At 35.0% G+C, this 19,051-nt stretch overlaps 1 protein-coding gene across 11 annotated transcripts in view; it reads right to left on the bottom strand.

Moving 5' to 3' along the window:
- Nucleotides 1-19,051, bottom strand: part of NBEA (neurobeachin) — a 473,951-nt gene that overhangs the window by 329,325 nt on the left and 125,575 nt on the right. For all 11 annotated transcript variants that reach the window (XM_064645536.1, XM_064645533.1, XM_064645538.1 and 8 more), the window contains exons 11-17: nucleotides 15,832-15,940; nucleotides 13,494-13,646; nucleotides 12,568-12,736; nucleotides 4,448-4,527; nucleotides 3,589-3,651; nucleotides 3,383-3,480; nucleotides 1,563-1,655 (exon numbers count right to left, since the gene is read on the bottom strand). In XM_064645536.1, coding sequence (XP_064501606.1) covers nucleotides 1,563-1,655; nucleotides 3,383-3,480; nucleotides 3,589-3,651; nucleotides 4,448-4,527; nucleotides 12,568-12,736; nucleotides 13,494-13,646; nucleotides 15,832-15,940 — 765 coding nt within the window. The remainder of the gene's footprint in view (nucleotides 1-1,562; nucleotides 1,656-3,382; nucleotides 3,481-3,588; nucleotides 3,652-4,447; nucleotides 4,528-12,567; nucleotides 12,737-13,493; nucleotides 13,647-15,831; nucleotides 15,941-19,051) is intronic.

The raw sequence follows: 19,051 nt of genomic DNA, 5'->3' as shown, positions 1-19,051 counted from the left end.
TTGACTAATTTTATAAAATCATGCATATGCACATATATGTATGTTCACAAACAGGCACACCTCAAAAGCACTAGCTGTAAGATATGAAATGGGGGAGGAATCTTGCTGAAATCTATATAAAATATGCACATTTGGAGATGTTCAGAGATCTGAAAATTTTAAAAACCTCTGAAAGTTACACAGAATATTCAAGTGGGTTTCAATTACTCCAATTACATGAAAAAATAAATTTAAATTTAGGCTAAGTACATATGTTCAGTCAACAATGGAAACTACACTGATATATCCATAATTGCAAGTAGGTGCTAAGGAATGGGAAGTGAAATTCAGCTTCTGAAAATTCTCACTTTTCTTTTTCTGTAACATTCAACCAACATACTTTGCTACTTGATTTTCTGGATAAACGATAAATATAGTAAACAAATGTACTTATCTGGACACAACCAGGCTCTGACAAGTCAAACCTTCATCTTGTGTATCTTACTTAATCCAACTCCTATTAATGTGAATGATTTTTAGTAAGTAATGTTTGAAAAGCCCTTAGAGATTCTTGAGTGGACTATCAATTTGCTTTATTAATTCCCAGAACGCTATTTGACTGGCTGGATCCGAAAAGAAAAACCCCATTTAGGAGCATATTCTCAGCTGTCTCTCAATTATACAGTCATACTTTATTGATCTTACTGAGAAAAGCATGTCTAGCAGTACCACACTCTGGCTGGACTCCTACCCCCTTTCCCTTCTAAGGAGGCTTACATGATGAAGTCTGTGAAGCACGTGGTTAATTTCTATACTGCACAGCATTCCAATGAAATATTGTTTGGGGTTAATCCCAGCAGGAAGCTTAACACCACATGTAGATGGGGAAAAGTGAGTAACAGCAGGCTACATGGCACTTCATGCTTGTTAATGCTTTCTTGACTCCATATTATGAAAGATGAGACTAAGTACATCTATTTCATGACATCTGGTCTTTTTAAATGTGATTATTTGTTGCTGCCACATCTTCTATGTATTTCTTGCACAGAAGTATGTCCTTAACTCCTTTTTTAAATACCGCTTGCTTGATTTGCTTCTTTTCCTTCTGAAACTTTCCCATGTCAATAACATGTTCTGCATGTAAAAAGATTTTTTCCATCTTTTTAAAGCTATTTTTAAAAGTACTGCCCTGAAAATTTTATTGCAATGACACTGATAATTCCAGAAACAAATTTTTGATCACAATCATATGTTTCCTGTTAACCTTATCTGAACATGCAATATACAGTTATAAAACATATTCTTTAGAAAATGTTTTTCCATTGTTTTAAGACTTGAGTTTCAGCATATCATTTATTTGGAAATCAACATATCATTTCAAACATCATAGTAATAGCAAGTTAAGTGGAAAAATCCATTTTATCCCAATGTATAAAGGCAATACTGTGCAAGTTATTAATCAGAAAATATAACAATTTTCAGTAATTTCTAAAGACTGTCAAAGAACATATAGTAATTATGACAGAAAGACAAGAATTGTGAACTTAAATACACCACTATAAAAATTTTAAAACCACACTTACTTATGACCCAAGTGTTTAAGAAAATATCCAAGGACCTTCAAAGCTTGCACCCATATACTTTCACTCTTGGAAGCAAGTAATTTATAAATTACTCTGAAAAAGAAATTCAGTAAGATTATTACTGAACATTATATATATAGATTGTATTTCACTAAACAGGGGTTTTTATTAAGAAATAAAATGATAAAAATAGCAATTACACAAAATGGAAGGATATACTGAAAGAATCAAGCACAACATAAGAGTTTGATTATGAATTCTTGAGGTTGGGGACATGGTGTCAGTTGAATGTTTTATAATAGAAAGCGCCATCTTATACTTCTATCTTGGAACAATCAAATAAAAGACAGTCTGAGCAGTTGTAGCTTAAGACAAAAACAGACTGGAACACATAAGGTTACATCCTGGAGTTTCTTAAGAGTACCTGGATGCTAGTGAAAATCTTGGGTTTTTACACCCTTCTGTTTTTAAATCCTGGATTAAAAAAAGGCCTCAATAATTAACTGATTTAATTATTACATATTTAATTAATATGATAGGTTTAAGCACAATTTCTGAAGTCTTTCAGAAAGGAAACCAGCCTTCATCTGAAGGCACCAAGAGACAGAAAACACTACCTTTCCCCTGGGCTATTGTTCAAGGAAGTTTTGAATTTATATTTTAGCTTCGCTTCAGCATTTAGACATTCTTGCTAGTCTTTCTCCATTAGAAGTGCTTTAGCAGACACTATCTTCCTCTTTTGAAAGGACTTACGCTATTATCAAATGGCCTTTGAGGCTGAGGCTTTTGTCCTCTGATAACCTAAGCAAATGAACACCTAATTCTATGTAAGGTTTTTTGTTTCTTTTTTCAATACTTAAATGTTGCAATGCTGTGCATTCTTCCCAGTTTTTCAACACAAACTTTTAAACACAAAGACTGCACCATCATAGAGTTTGAATATTGGTACTACGAATGTTACATAAAGATGTCTTCAGTCTTCCAGATCAGTCCTACCCTTTTCAAAGGTGTCAGGAATAGAATTCTGCCTGAATACAAAGTACAAGCAGAAAGGAAATTCCTAACCAGGAGTACAAGGTGTCCTCCCTTCAAATAGCATTGTCATTCAAACAGTTTTAAGTACACGTATTTATACAAAGATCTTAGTATTTAGGCAAAATTAATCTTGACTTCATTAAGCAGCAGATGTTGTGTGGGTTTTTTTTCCTTTTTTCAAGTCCCTTGCATTTTTCAAAATATTTTCAGAACAATAAAAAATAAAATTCCATAGTAAATATTAATTTATTACATGAAAAGTATTTGTCCCTGAAAAAGATCTGTATTGCCAAATTAGGCATAAATAAACAAAAAAAAAAAAGCCCACTTCTCTGGGAATTATCAGTTATTAATTTCACTGTCAAAAAGATAAACACCTGAATTCCACTCTTTTCAAAGAAAATTTGAGTGGCCAGGGCAGAATTTATCTTTTCCTCTTCTTCTCCCCACAAAATGTTAAACATACCAAGAAAGAATATTCAGAATTATTCTGAGGTAGATACTCGGCTTTTTGATGCATCTTGTTAATTATACATTCTATTTGAGATTAAGAAGCAAGTACAACAATACATTTACCTTGAAATATCATAATGATAATCTTTAGGGGAAAGTCTTGTTTCCTCCAACCTATTGTAACCACTCATTTTGTCCAAAAATAAAGTCTAAGTTAATAAAATTGAAGTTTGAAAGATCAGCAAGTGTGATATTTACGTGAAAAAGAAGCAAACTGGAGAGTCATGATACTGGAATTACTTTTAATGTATTTTCCGACTTCATAGCCTTACCGTATCCCATTCCTCTGATCAAAGGCAGGTATCATGGATGCTGGATGTTCGGACATTAGTGCCACTAGCAGCTGCAGCACATCATGAATATTTTCATCCTGTATGACAAGCATCAGTGTTATTCTACAAACTAACCTCAACAGCAAGCTTCCCATGGTGCTGGTACAATTGGTAACAGTAGAAGATAAGTAATTATAGAAACGTACCTCATGCATTGTTAGTAAGTAATTTAATATGCTCTGCAGTTCATCTTCTTTAACTCCTCGATCCTAAAAGAAAAACAAAAGGAAGGACATCACTCAGAGAAAATACATTCTTCAAGTTTGCTCAAGCAAAATTTGGACCAAATCAAATAACCTTACAGCTTTTCTATTTAAATTTAAAAGACTAAATTCTCACAATCATTCCACTGCTTTTCCTTATCACATTGGCAATTCAAAACAGTATGAGGTCAGTTTTCTGTTCCTGACAGAAAGGATTCTTATAGTGTGCACCCTCAGATACTACAAACTATTACTGTCACTCCTCCAATTTTGGAGACAAAATAGAAAAAACAGGCAGAAAAGGCCAAGCCAGAAAATACTGGTTTTCAATCTAATCTCAAATAGAAGATTATATCTCAAAGGCTAGTGTTCAGCTGTAACAGAGAGGAAGAGTCCTACACCACTTCAACCAGTGATAGAAGCAACAAGAAGGTTAAAGCAACTACTAACTTAACAATTGCCATTACCTTTTTCATTTGATCAATTTAATAAATCTAATGTAATCTAATCTAATTAATTTAATAAAAATATTTAATAATTATTATTTTAAATATATGTTAATCTCTTAAATATAAATACATTAATAATTTTAAAAATATATATGGCAGAGTTTGGTGAGGTAATAAGAAATATTGTATGGATTTACCATCTTTATGTTGATTAGAAGTAAGCCCATAAACATTAAAATTGACCAGAAACAGATACAATACCTGATAGGTATTACCTATGTTCTACTGTGAAAGATTCTATTACACATATATAACACATCTGAATGTTTTCCCTCTGGAACAGATTACATTACCTTCAATATAAGTTGTTTCAAGAACAGAAGCATAAATGCCCTTAGTGATATGATTTCTTTCTGGGAGGGTCGAGGACCATCTGGAAGAAGCAAAATATAGCACTTTTAAATATAAACTAATTCATTTAATGACTGCAGCTTCTTAAGGAAATCACAATTCCCACAGCAGATTTCGTGGTCTACTCTTATATAAAAGTTCACATTTGCAAATTATATCATTTATAACCTTTCAGAATCACATTTTTCAACAGCAATATACTCAAGTACAAGTGATGTTCCAGCTGGAGAAAAAGGAAATTCATATTCAATTTTATTTAGTTTTTTAAAGACACATGAAGATAAAAGATAGGAATAAGATGATAGTAATAGATAGATAGCAACATGTGATAACAACTTGGAACGACTAAGCCACTATGCTAAATATCATCTGAAGGAAGCCACAACGCTAAATACCATCTGAATGAAAACCAACAAAGAAAGGATTATTTATTATTTATTTACTGTTTATTAATCTTTGTGACCATTAATGCATATAGATAATTCAGTGTCAGTGTCATTCAGAAACTGACAATCAGCACTGCTAAAGACTAAAACCAAGCCCGAATCAAAACAACTACAAAGATGATGCTTTTAAGATCTGGTACAGCAACCAGAAGTTCATAATAGAAAATAGTAACATTCTTGTTAATTGGCAAAGAGAAAGGATGTCTCCTTTATACCACACCAGTATGAGTCACTAAAGCATTTCCTGCTCTTAGATTCTTTATGTATGTATTTATCACAGATAGCCCCTGATTTGCGTCAGATTTTTTTAAATATACACTCATACCAAGAGTTAGCCAGTTTTACCCTGACAAAAATAAATGAGAAAAAAAAAAACATTATCCAATTCTTCCCTGCAGCATAGAGCAATTATAGAGGCACAAAAGCAGAAGTAATTAAGAAGGAATACGTAAACATATTCACAGAGTTAAGTACAGTCAGTACAGGTGTGGGAAAAAAAAACAAAGCAAAAAAAAAACCCAACAAAAATGATTGGGAGCTTTGAATAACAAAAATAATGATTTCTAATTCTGTCTCTGGAAATAAAACATTGTGTTATCAGTTCTACCAGCAACCAAATGCAACATTCTTCCATCTGTTTTGATTTTTCTTAATATGTGAAAAACATGATTTTTCTACTCCTTACATTAATACAACATGAAACAGATAGCAGAATCTGATCTCCATGAACACATAAATAAAATCACATCTTATGTGGGTCACAGAAGGACCTATTTTTCTTACTGCTGTAAAGCTAATGAGAATTCAGTTCCACTTTAACCCAACCCTTGAAATAACTGTGCAACTCCTTCTATCCGCAAAAACTATAATTAATTTCTCCTTATAATAATTTTCATAAATCTCACTTCTACAGTTCATGTTCAAAAATATTGGACATGAAGAACGTTCTTGAAAACTCTATTTAATGTGAGATAACTTGCACATTAGCAACCATGCATTCTCTATCAGGAGGCATGATGCTACTCATAAAGGACCATTCACAGTAAGGGTTGTGAAGCACATAGGAAGCACTAGTAGAGAAACAGAAGTGCTTGGCCATTCAGGTCGAGAGTTTACTATGCTACACAGTAGTCTGGAACTTAAATGCACATTTCTCTCATATAACACAGACTCCCCAGGGAAGTGGTCACAGCACCAAGTCTGTCTGCGTTCAAGAAGTGTTTGGACCATGCCCTCAGGCACATGGTGTGATTCTTGGTGTGTCCTGTACAAGGCCAGGAGTTGGATGATCCTGATGGGTACCTTCCAACTTTGCTTATTCTATGATTCTATGATCTACAAACAATGAAGCAGCAAGTATTTCATACAACGCACCACAAAAGGGTCCGAAATTGCAGTTTAGTACAATACATTTCTGACACTTGTTAACACTGAGAATCCTAAATTATTTTGTCTTAGGAAGAAAACTCCACAATATTTACTTTACTTTTCTGTTATTACTTTTATTTTATGCCTTCTCACTGATGGCTCATTAGTATTTCCAGAGAATGTCATGTAGTTGGTAAGTAATTCCAGCGAAGATTTGTCAAGGCATAAATATCCTGGTGGGCTCTAATGACTTCTCTCTTAAATTTGCAGAAATTGAACACCAAATTAATTCAGAAACATGGAAGATTTTTTTAGAGTGCAAAACTATTTTAATTTTCTTTCAAAAGGTTAATAAACAAATTAAACTATCCAATAGTTAGTAGACATCCAAAGATGAAAATAAAAAAGTGTGTTTAAATTTTTCTCGATTGCTTTGATATTAAAATAGATGTATTTTGCTCCTTCAGAAAGACAATTACAGCTTGGTTAATCTTTAAATATCGGTCTGGAGTATAATTTGAAAAGACAAAACATCAAAGACGACTGATAGCAGAATGCTAAGATGTCTCTGTCAGCTTGAAGTATCATTGAAATGCACCATCTACCATCTACCAATAGCAGGATAGAGTTGACTATCTCCTCACTTATCCTCTTACTCATTTCCCAAATCCACAAAAAGAAATATTCAGAACGAAGTTATATATTTTAGATAATTTTCACTTCATTGCCTCTTTGCTGTGTGTTTGGATACTGCAACTGCTGGGCAACCCTATTATCCTTATTCTGTATGATTTAACAAAATATTAAAGGCATGCATGTGGCAAATCAAGAAAAATAGCTATAACCACAGTTCAAGTTTAAAAAATAAATAATAAAATTCAGACATTCTTTCCTGTGGAAATTGGTTTGACTTTTTATGCTCCTTTTAAATTTAAAATAAACAACACCAAAAGAAAAGTATAACTTGTCACTTTAAACAGATAACTCACTTTCACTATGTGGATCTATACCTAAAATATAAAACCTTCTAAGTATAATTATTGAGAAAGGTGATAATTTCACATTTTGAGACAGTGTTTCTAATACTTCAGAAGGAAAAAAAAAGACCAATATGAATTCAGTATTCTGAATCTAAGAAGAAATACCACAATGAAACAGGAAAACCAATAACAAAAGAGAAGATACAACCCTAAATTTAAAATAAGTATTTGAGCCTTTTAAATAATTCAAAGTATTTATATCTCCCATTTTATAAGCTTAATACTAGGACAAACAAGGGGGAAACTAATTTTTAAAAGAAAACTGCACTAGCCAAATAGGAAACTTTAATTTTGAGCCACTTTGGACTTAAAATAACGGATACTAAACTGTCAGTACTGAAAATTCACCCACTTTGTGCTTTATTAAGACAGAGGAAGGCAATAAAACCCTAAAGCAAAGCAACTGTCTGCAAGTAATAGTAAATCAAACTACTAATACTAAAAAGTGTTTAAGTATCGCCACATAAAAATGGACATGCCTAGAAGACAAGAAAACATCACACTACTAAAATGTCTGCATGAATAAATTTACTCTCTAATATGACAGCAAATTATATGAAGGTACTATAGCACTTGAAGTCAAATTTCGGATATCGGCAAGATTTCCACTAAAGTCTTCAGATCTGAAAAGCCTCATGTCGAGTCAGCTTAGAGTTTCAGCTGTCATTTACTCACATGATGACATTTTTCTGTTTCATACAGTAAAATTACTGTTCATAGACAATGAACAATATCTTCCATTCTGAGATATCAAATGCTACTTAAAATGCAGCAAATCTAAAATTCATCTCATTGTGTTTTTACAGTGTAACTTTCTTGCTTAACAAATTACTTTTTTATACATTATTCTACATTGTAACAAATTATACACTTGCTGGTTACATGTGGCAGAAGTAGCTGCATGCAGTGTCGTGGTTTGGACCTTGTTTTCCCCCAGAGGCTGAGAAAAGTAGTAGACCCCAAGGGGTGGAAACCCCTAGAAGTTTTGAAGTTCTGCCCAATGGGCGCTCCTGCAGAAATGTAAACATATCACAACCAGACCGGAAGAGATGAGTTGTAGTTTGGTTGTTGTAGAAGAGGTGGCCATGTTGTGAGCCACGAGGAAGGGGCTCTGTGCCCCTTGGGGCCTCTGGCCCCCTCCCAGCCCCTGGCTGGGGGGCTGCAGGGACCTGGAACAGCATAAAGCTGGGCTAGGTGCCTGTAGTTATGCTGGGAGATGTTCTCTCCATGGGCGCAGAGCAGCAGCCGACACTGGCCGGAGAAGGTGGCAGAGAGCCAGGAGATAAGACCAAGAAGCAACAGAAACATGCAGCACCGCAGAGAAGACTCCTGGAAGACAGAGCCAGGAGAAAGAGAGCCAGCAGCTGAGAGACAGAGTTTGGGGTAAGACTGATACCAGATTCCCCAAAACTCCCTTGGAGCCCCTCTTGGAGAAGAGGGACATGGACTCCTATTTTAGAGGAGCCTTGGAGTATGCAGCACGAGAGAGAGAGGAACTGAGAAGCTCAGGGCGTCCTGGAGCTGGACCGGGATGGCCAGATGGAATGCGGGGGGAGTTGACCTTGGCTCCCCCCCCCTTGCACTGCTGCCGCGGTGGCAGCCTGAGAGACAGAGCACGGAGCTCTGCAAACGGGAACTTGAATCCCCTGAGGAAGGGACTTTCACGAAGATGCCCCGGCATTTCGTGATATGCCTGTGGTGATGCGAGTCTTGTCCCTGCTGGCAGTCCACAGGTGAGGCCTTCGCTTGGACCGAAGGAGAGCCGAGGGGCTTGGAGACTCCCTTGTGTATGTTGAACAGAGATCCAGCTACAACAACCCGGTTACTGCTGCATGGAGGACAGAAGAGGAGCTGCTGCTTAAGGACTGGAAGGGATCTGTCCTTCTTTCCCTCCTGGACTTTTATTTGGAGGGGAGAAGAGATCTGGTCCATTGTAAATACATATGTCATGGTAGAGATAGTTGTGATCATGTGTATAATGTGATATGGTATTTATTTGTACAGTCATTGTAATATATTCCCTTTCCCCCACTTTGAGTCTGGTGTGTTTTGTCTGGAAAAGCCCATCTCACATTAGGTTGAGATGTGGGAGGGGGGATGTAACTAAGGAATTGGATTTGGGGACTATCTCAAACCATGACATGCAGGCTAATAAAAATCAGCACAAAACCAAAATCCTGGAAGAGTTAACTTTTTTGAAATACTAGGATTGGTGCATCTGGTAAAGAAAATCAATGTAATATGCTGGTGAAGTTTTCAGGAATTTTATCAATTGAGAGTAAATCTAGTGGATTTGATAAAAATCTAATAAGAAATTAAGTTAATGTGAAATTAAATTTAGCAACCCATCACCTCAGCAATTATTATATTTCCCCAATCATTTGCTTGCAAATTACCACAGTTATTACATCTATCTTAGTCAGAAGCAGAAGTTATCCGTGAAACAATAGCAAAAAGAATCCTAGTGCTGATTTGCACAGAGAAAATTCCATAGCTGTTCTGGGTTTTCACATTCATTGCAGTGTCACTGGTCTTTCTGATACGCTGACATTCTCCAACTCAAGGAAAGACATTCTTACAGACAGAAAAGAGAATACTACAAAACACTTCTTTAGAGTTATATCAATTACAGGGGACTTTCTGTAGTCTAAGACACAGGGAGGAAAGAAGAGGATAAGGAACAAGGAAAAAGCAGATATTAACCTTTAAAAAGTCAAATTTATTTATAAATCTAACTAAAGAAAAAAATGAAAAAATTCAGATATAGTGGATAATAACACATTTTTTGAAAACATGCACGTCCTCACAGTTTATCAAACACCTTCCTAACTACTGTATGAAGGCCTTAAAAATTGTGATATTTGTTGTCAAACTGCTGCACCAAGCAACCACTAATTTGCACTGTCTGATTACCTTTCAAGGACTGACCTAGTTGCCTTCTTGAGGAAAAAAAAAAAATTTGCCTGGAATTAACACAAACGAGAAGACAAGGTAATATATCCTTAAACAGGTAAGAATAAAAGAAGAGGTAGGGAAGTAAACCATCCGTATATATGCTAATTTAGAGTTAACTGATTCATTTGTCATGCCTAATTTTGTGTCCTTGTGTACCTCATGCCTTCTGTTCAGATTTTGATGAATACACTATATAGTTTTTTGCAGCTATTCAACTGGCAGTACACATACAAATACTCCAAAAATACAGCTAACTGTGGAGAGGAAGATCCGGGGGAGATAAAAACAAGCCATACTTTCTACACAAAGAAATGTCACTGATTCCACTAAAGAGCAAGCCTAGCCAGAGGGAAGCAGCCTGTAATCTCCAGTACATTTTCAAAGTGTTGTTAGGTAGTAGTATCACAACGCAGAAGTAAGCGAATTTTTTAATTAAAAACAAAACAAAACTACCAGAAGAAAAAGCAAGCAAATAAAACACACACACACAAAAACCCAAATAACCAACCAACCAAAAAAAAAAAAAAAAAAAAAAAATTCCCCAAAAGAGTGACAGCCATATCCAATAGACAGTATTATTAAACTTACAGTCTCAAAATAGTTAAGCAATTTTCCAGGTCTCTATCTCGGTGTAAATATGGTTGACACCTGAAAGCTTCACCTCCCAACACTTGGTCATTTAACAGTCAGAAACATAATGTATATATCATAAGCTGATCAGCTGAGTTTTAAACATCCTAATTCCTCATTGAGCTCAGATATGGTTAACTTGTCTGATGGTAAAACTGCACCTATGCAACACAGCAGTGTAACCATCAACAGAGTAAAGCTCTGAAAGCATGCAGCTGGATAAAGACAGTACCAGGGTAGGATTCAGCTCACCCTGACTTCAGACATCTACAGTGTAGTTCCCACACGTGAAACCAGCTTCTAACCTTCCACTGAGGTCAGTGGAAATCTAATCAATAGAGCCAATGCTGTCTAGAAAACAACCACCTTTCCAACAAAACACTTATCAAGTCTCTTGTCAACCCCGGATAGGACACAGCTTCCTAAACATACTTACCAGTGTGAATTGACATGCCATAAAGCCTGCAAAATCTCTACCCATAACAAGTAAATGCAAAATATCTACCCAAAACAAGCAAATATGATGTTGTATGCACAGGAAACCTGCATCCTTCTGAAAGGCAGGTGGGATGGCCCAGAGAGATTATAATGATGCTGGAAACCCATATTAAGGCAACTGACTCCTGCATTCCACTGTCTATAATTGACAGACGTCTAACTCAGTTAGAAGGTACTACCTTCACTGTAGTACCAAAATTGAAGTTAATTCTACTTTTGCAGCAGGAATCCAGAGTCAGTATAAGTGGAAAATATATTTTATCACTGACAAAGATTTCAAGCTAATTAAGTAACAACCACAGTTAATTTTCATAATCTAGTATTACAAACTTTTCATCCAAATGAACAGAGAACAACTTTGTTAGGTATTTTAAAATAAATTTTAATAATTTCATGAATAATATTGTTCATCTGAGAGAATTAAAAATGATGCCCCAGATCCTATAGCAGCTCTTTCTGTGAGCCTCAACAAGCTACAACTTCCAACGTCTATTAAGATACCTAATTTAGAATAAGAATTGTTCCTTCTGCTTTTACTTATTGAAAAAAAATTGAAGAAAAACCATATGCATACAGCTCACTTACAAATGAAGAATAATCCAATAATTTATATGTTCTATATGTCATACTTGTGAATATTTGGATATTTGACAGTACTGAAACATTCCCCAATTATTCAATTTCTCAGCATGACAGTAGTAGTTACAGAAAAAAGAAAATTAATAAGTTCTCCTTTATCTATTATTTTTAAAGAGACTTTCAGCCAAATCCTTTCTGCTTTACACAAGTAGACAGCTAAATGTAATGACATTACAGTCAGAGTATATAGGATTAGAATGATTTGCTCTAATACACATCTGTAACATGCAGCGTTTAGCCAGTATCTATTATTGCATTCTGTTGTTGCTGTCATTCAATACTTCCTGAGCTAAGCTAGGGAATTATCATCAGGGGCATATGATACAGCAAAACGTACTTGCATAGTTCTACTTTTGACCACTGCTATCAACTATTGCCATTTATTTACCTCCTTGTCTACAGATCCAAGGAGCTTTCACACAAGAACATCATAAATATTCCTACACAAGAAATGCTCATATTTCCTTTCTTATATGTTGTACTTACCTAATCCTTTAGGAGTAATGCCACTGCTATCAGCAGGATTAACCACCCAGTAGTAGTATTTCAGTGTGTGCATTAACTGCAGGACTGTTCCTACTCTGCGTATGGTGTTATAGATTGTAGCAGTTCCAATGAATTCAGCTGACAAGTAGGTATACAAAGACAGCTGCACCTGAAGAATGAAACAGTTACCCACGTAAACCTAAGTTCTGTATTAGTAACCTTAAGTTGTAGGACTTATTTTAATATATACTTTGGATATGATATAAAAAACTAAAAAAAAAAAATTAAAACTTTGGTTAGGGCAGGGACTTGACTGATACCTAGAAACGACATCCAGAGGTCCCTTGCAAACTAAATTTCCTATGATTTTATGATCCAAGTAATGATAAACATACAGTCTTGTTTTCCATTCTGACTTCTTATACTAGAAGTACATATTTTCAGATTTTAGGACCACGCCACTTTTCAATTTGGTTCACATATCTCAACTATGATTACTTAGGAAAACAACTAATTCATTATTACCAGAGGTGAACAATAACATTTTATAGATTTTATCAAACTAAAATACATAATTTAAATTAAAGTGAGAGCTCACGCTAATGTGTAACAAAACGTGTCATCTTTCACCTACAATTAAAAATACATAATTTTATGCTTAATCTTTAGGAAAACAATGTAATGCAACCACTGAAAAAGGGACTGGGTTTCCAGAAACAGTCCAATAATTTAACTACTTTTAGAAACTTATAAAAGACATTAGAGTACATAGTTAAGCAGGGTATAGACTTCATGATCTAAAAAATCATTGCTATTACCATATTTTAAAATAAAAAACCCAAAAACCTAAGTACCATGTTACAAAAGAATACAGGCATTTCATTTTGTTGTAGGAGAGTCATAACATTATTCAAGTGTACAACTACCTTTGCAGGGGTATGTATCCAGATAGCAGGATTAAAAAGGATGTGATCACATAATTGCTTCAGTAGAGGTGCTCCATGAGATAATCCATCCAAATATTTTGCAAATGACAAAAATTGTTCCAGAACTGCTCTGGTTATATGAACTCTAGATGACTGGGGGGAAATAATCAGAAGAACAAAGATAAAGAAAAGCCTTCCTCCTTAATATACTTACAGCAGAACTATGAATCAGTATTTTCACCCATCTCATCATCACTAAATACATGCAGCTTCACGTGTTTTGATGTCATTGCATATGAAGGCAACTTCTACTTTCTAATAATATCAATAGTCTTTCTAATGCCTATATTTAACAAGTTAAAATATTCATCAGTAACTATGGTTAAATATTTTTTCTTTTTTTGTTTGTTTGGTATTTTGGTTGGTTGGTTTTGTTTTTGTTTGATTAGAAGCCAGTCAGGATCCAACATTTTACAGCAGAGTGCACTGAGAATTTCATCTGAAGTCCTTAACTCTTCTTAAGTTAATCATGTGTCTTACTGGAATTGGGTGTCTCAATATGTAAATGTACACTACTGGTAGCCTTGCCTTTGTTTCTTAAACATAAGTAGGTATTTGAAGGAGTTGGGTTCAAGGTTTCCTCAAATTTCAGAAGAGTCTTTCAGTTTCATAGCATATGCTATAAAATTATTGTTGAGACCTGCTCTTACATAGTAATGTGGCATGAAGACTTTGACAAATTTCTTTGTATACTAAATTAACAAATTAATAAAAAAGCCACTAAACATCCTTCCCTTTGCCTTCTCTACAAAATGTAAAGCACTGGAACAGGCTGCCCAGGGAAGTGGTTCAATCACCATGCCTGAAGGTGTTTAAAAGATGTGTAGATGTGGCACTGAGGGACATGGTTTAGTGGTGGCCTTGGCAGTGCCGGGTTAATGGTTGGACCTGATGATCTCAAAGGTCTTTTCCGACCTAAGTGATTATATGATTCTATGTTCCAATTATTTTTATTGCTGTAAGTACAGTCTGGGAATATGCAGATTTGTTATTTTTAGAACTGAAGTCTGTTTTTCAGTAATACAAGTTCAGTCTGGATGCTGAAGTTCCTTTGGCTTGTACATCACGATTCACAATAAATAGTCTGCAACTAATAAGAACAAAAACATTTGGAAATTCAAGTCAGGAAAAAAAAGCGCTTTCTGTCCTCTGAAGTATTTGATTACATGCAAATGAACAACAGATACAAGAGATAATTTATAAATAATGAAATTGAGACTGGCTTAGGAAGCAAAAGGATTTTTTCCTGCCATGTATGCCAAATTAATATAAGCATATACTGAAAAAATAAAACACCTTGTAGCACTTTAAAAAACTATAGCTAAGTGAATACAGATCAGTGAATATGTAGTAAAAACTGTAGCTAAGTGAATATAGCAGCAAACTTCCCAGAAAACAGCATCTTTGTAAGAATTGTTTTGATCAATCAAAATCCTTTAAATATTCACACAGCCTGAGTTTAATATCATAGCAGATGCTAATTAGAAGAGTGTGCAAATTATTTTTTTTTTTAATTTGGTGTACAACATTCTGAATTGATGTATTCAATGTGTGTAAACCACAGTGCTCTATTCAGGAGAAAGAGACTCCATGAGGGCTCACTTGCCTGCCCATTACTAGCCTGTAATAACTTACAGAACCGGAGGTAACAGCTTTGTAAATTCATTCTGGTTATGTCACAAGAAAACCTACCACAGGAAAAAACACCACCTTAGGCTAGTTCTTTGAAATTCTAAATCACACTTGCTTAGTACTGAAAATATAGAAGCATAGAAAATAGTCTGCTTTTAGGTATTCAGTGAACGTAAATGCTTTCTACTATAAGAATGTATTTTCCTAGCTGCAAATAACAAAGGGAGCAGAATGAGACAAACTATTTATCATTCTTTTTCAAAATTCAGTATATTTTTGAGGGTGAGATTATGATTTTTATCTTCTTCTCAAATGATTGCTATACTGACCTCATGCTAATGAAAAATCCAGTAGCAGACATTCAGGAATGTTAGAGCCATGAGATTCAATCATTAGAGTATCATTGTCTTAGTATAGCTAACAGTAGTTGGTTTTCAGATTATGCAGATTATGAAATCAGAGCAACAGGGTTTCATGAGGGCTTTGGTCCAGAAGGCAGGTAATATTCCTCAGACAACCGAACTGAACCTCAGTTTTGTGATAACTGCTCATCATGTCTGAAAACAGTCCTTTGAGCCAAGTGATTGAAAGTACTACAATGACAGTAGAAATATTAAGAACAAAAATAAAAACTCTCCAAACATACCTTTTCAAGGAGATAGCCAATTACTAGAAAGCCTTTTCCACCAAGCATTTGTTCTTGCATGGCTACTGAACTCTTAAGAAGCTCAACCAAGAAAGCCAATAGGGTAGCACTGCATGTAAAAAACAGGAATTTTTTCAGATTACAATTGCAGAAAAGCCAATCTGTTACTTTCTCAATAATCACCAGCTATTAAGTGAACAGAAACAGGCTTAAAGAGGTTTATTCTTGAAAGAATAGAAATCTTACTTTTTCTGTTAACAAATTTCTCCAATTATTTTTCTTATATTACAGTGTTAGGAGTGGGAATTCATACTCAAATAAGTGCAAAATCATGCTGTCAGTACTCCTGGTTTGACCAGGACTACTCCAGGTTTTAAATATCCAGTCTGGGAGTTTGCAGTTCTAGCCAAAAGTTTGGCAGTTGAAAGAGGCAGGAGATGCTGTGGGATCCAGCTGACAGCGTTTAGATGCAGGCAGGAATTGTGTCAAACATTTTACTATCCACACTAACTATGCTAAACAGCAAAATTTGCAGCCACTAGGTGTGTCATCATTCCACACTTCTGTCCCTAGAGTCACTATTACCACAGAAATGAGGCATTAAATGGCTGAACACGCACATGGGCAATAACGCCCACCACAAATGACTGTGAAACAAGAGCAGGGTGGAGAGCTTCTTTCGTACTTTCTTCAGACCAAAGAGAGGAATAATATCTAGGCCTGACCAAATAAAAGTTGAGGATCACTTTTCATCCAGTTAGGAAAGCACAGAAACACTTTAGAGGCCACAAGGAAATCGCCCAGCAGCCCATCCCAGCAGTATCTTTAAGTGAAGCGTTCATAAAGCACAGGGAGGGAAAAAAAGTGTTCAGAGAAGGTTACAGTTTAGAAACAGAAGAGATATGAAGACTTCAGGGGATAGAATTGGCAAGAACATGCAACTGTTATGAAAACCTGCAATGGAAACATCACAGGGGGGGGGAAAATCACAACTGATTCTTGGGCGATGAGAGTGGAACATAAATACACTGTTGCGAAAAACAAGAGGAAAGGGAAAAATAAACAAACAAACTATATTTGTAACAGAAAGGAAATATTTAAAATTATTTTTCAAACATCTCAAAAAGATAGATGAAAGAATGCATTGTAGTGCATATACAATGCATACATAAAGTCATTATTCCTTTTCTGAAAATAAAATAGGTGTAATAGTTCCTAGCTGTACAGACAAGCATCTGCAACCATGAAAGTTCTCACATAGGTAGCAGCTATGAAAAAGTGAATTAAAGGAAACGTCCAACCTGCATTTTATAAATTTCAACTTTACTTACAGTATCTAGTCATCTAAAGGTTCTCTTGCTCTCCAAATAAAATCTTTTACTTTGAAATAAATGTTGAGACTGGTTAATCCATGCCAGCATCAAAAAATAATCAATGTGCTGAGGAAAACAAGATTTATTCTATTTGTTGAGCAAGGCTGCCATGCATAAAGTACACAGTGTAGCCAAAGTACATGCTGTGAACATGAAATAGTGCCTTGTCTTGCTTTACTGTTGAATGGTCATAATAATCCATCTAAAATCACATACAGAATGCTCCACAGAGTGTCAGCAGTAAAAGAACACAGATAATATCCATTTACAGTACTCCAAAGCTTTTATCAAAACAGCCTGTCAAGCTGTCACATCAATATCAAACCAGGTTGTATGCATCAGTTTTTTCTTACCCTGACCAAAAGTTTCTATTGTATTTGTCATATAAAATAAGATCCTAATAATTTTTACTACATGAAAATCCATAAGAAGATCATATAAAGGGTTGAAGCTTTATATTTAGAAAATATTTTTTTTAAATCGAATAGGTCAAAGAAAATTTCATATGGATAGATGGTGCTTACTACCAACCTCAATGAATAACCTTATAACTTAGGACAATCACCCATTATGCACAAAGTTAAGAAAAAGCATACATCTTTACAGGATTAGAATCTAAATTACAATATCAAATACTATTAATATTATATTGAAATGTCAAAAATATTCTTAAAATGGATTTAAAAGATTAGTTTACCATTACCATGCCACCAGACTTAAGTTTAACAGATTCTCATTCCACAAGTACTTTATCAAAAGCCCTTTTCTTTGTATTGCAGTTTACTTGCCTATTCTATGAATTTCGATGTAAAGTCATGGGCTTGAACTGTTCTTATATCAGTACAATCTCTATACAACTGTTAGAACTTCTGATAGGATTCTAAATGCAAGTTATAAGACACACTTCCTCTTTCCTTCTATTTAAGAACACAAAAAACACAAGTCAACTCAGAAATAATCAGTGAATCAGTGACCAGCTTATACCTAACCATGCCACAGACACAGAAACAGACAAGCTGGTTTTGTGTAAGAAAGACCAACTCAAAAAAGTGTAATAATTCAGATGCAGGTAGAGTCCAAATATTACTTTTTAGATATTAACCATCTTTATGTCGGCTATGGCTGAACTAATTAATTTTGCCTACCCACATTAGCTCTGCACAGAGCTACCCTAGCTGTTACTGTAAAGTGATGCCAAGTGTTTCTAGTTCCAGGAAAATGTATTAATTCAGCCAATACCTTTGTGAATGAGCTATGCTTTTACATAATTCCCAAATGGCTTTTAACATATATCAATCCAGACACATAAAGATACTCAGCTCTGCAGAGTCATCTCAGGTCTGCAAGCAGTAACTCTAGCTTCTAATCCTTCTGCATTATCTGAGATTGCCACCATAAATAATACAGTTGACTGTAGTATATAGTAATTCAAATCTTGGGATAGCACATGTGAATGCATCATTACACCTTCAAGCACATTAAAAAAATCCAAGTACCAGAAAAAGCAGCAGTTAAGGAGAACCATCTGGCAGGCACACAGAGGCACAATGAAGTTTGAGATGAATACTGTATAGGACCACAGTATTGATAAAAAATAGCATTATAATTAAATTTAGCAGTTTGTCCATGTTATTATGCAGGAAATGAAGTAAGTAAAAGATCTGTAATATTTTAACTACTAGACAAACTATAAAATCAAAATGGAAATGTTTTTAAATTCTCATGGCATGTACAGTACTGAAGTTATTACTCCCTGAAGATGATGATGATCAGAGCCAGGCAGAAAACAGATTATATGCTTAGTCTGAGGGGTTGATTTTTTGGTTTTCTTTTCGAGTATTTTTTTG

This window comes from Pseudopipra pipra, chromosome 2 (genome assembly GCF_036250125.1).
Source record: "Pseudopipra pipra isolate bDixPip1 chromosome 2, bDixPip1.hap1, whole genome shotgun sequence".
NCBI classification, from domain to species: domain Eukaryota; kingdom Metazoa; phylum Chordata; class Aves; order Passeriformes; family Pipridae; genus Pseudopipra; species Pseudopipra pipra.
Note: the sequence above shows the minus strand (reverse complement) of the source record. Positions and strands in the feature narration are given on the sequence as shown.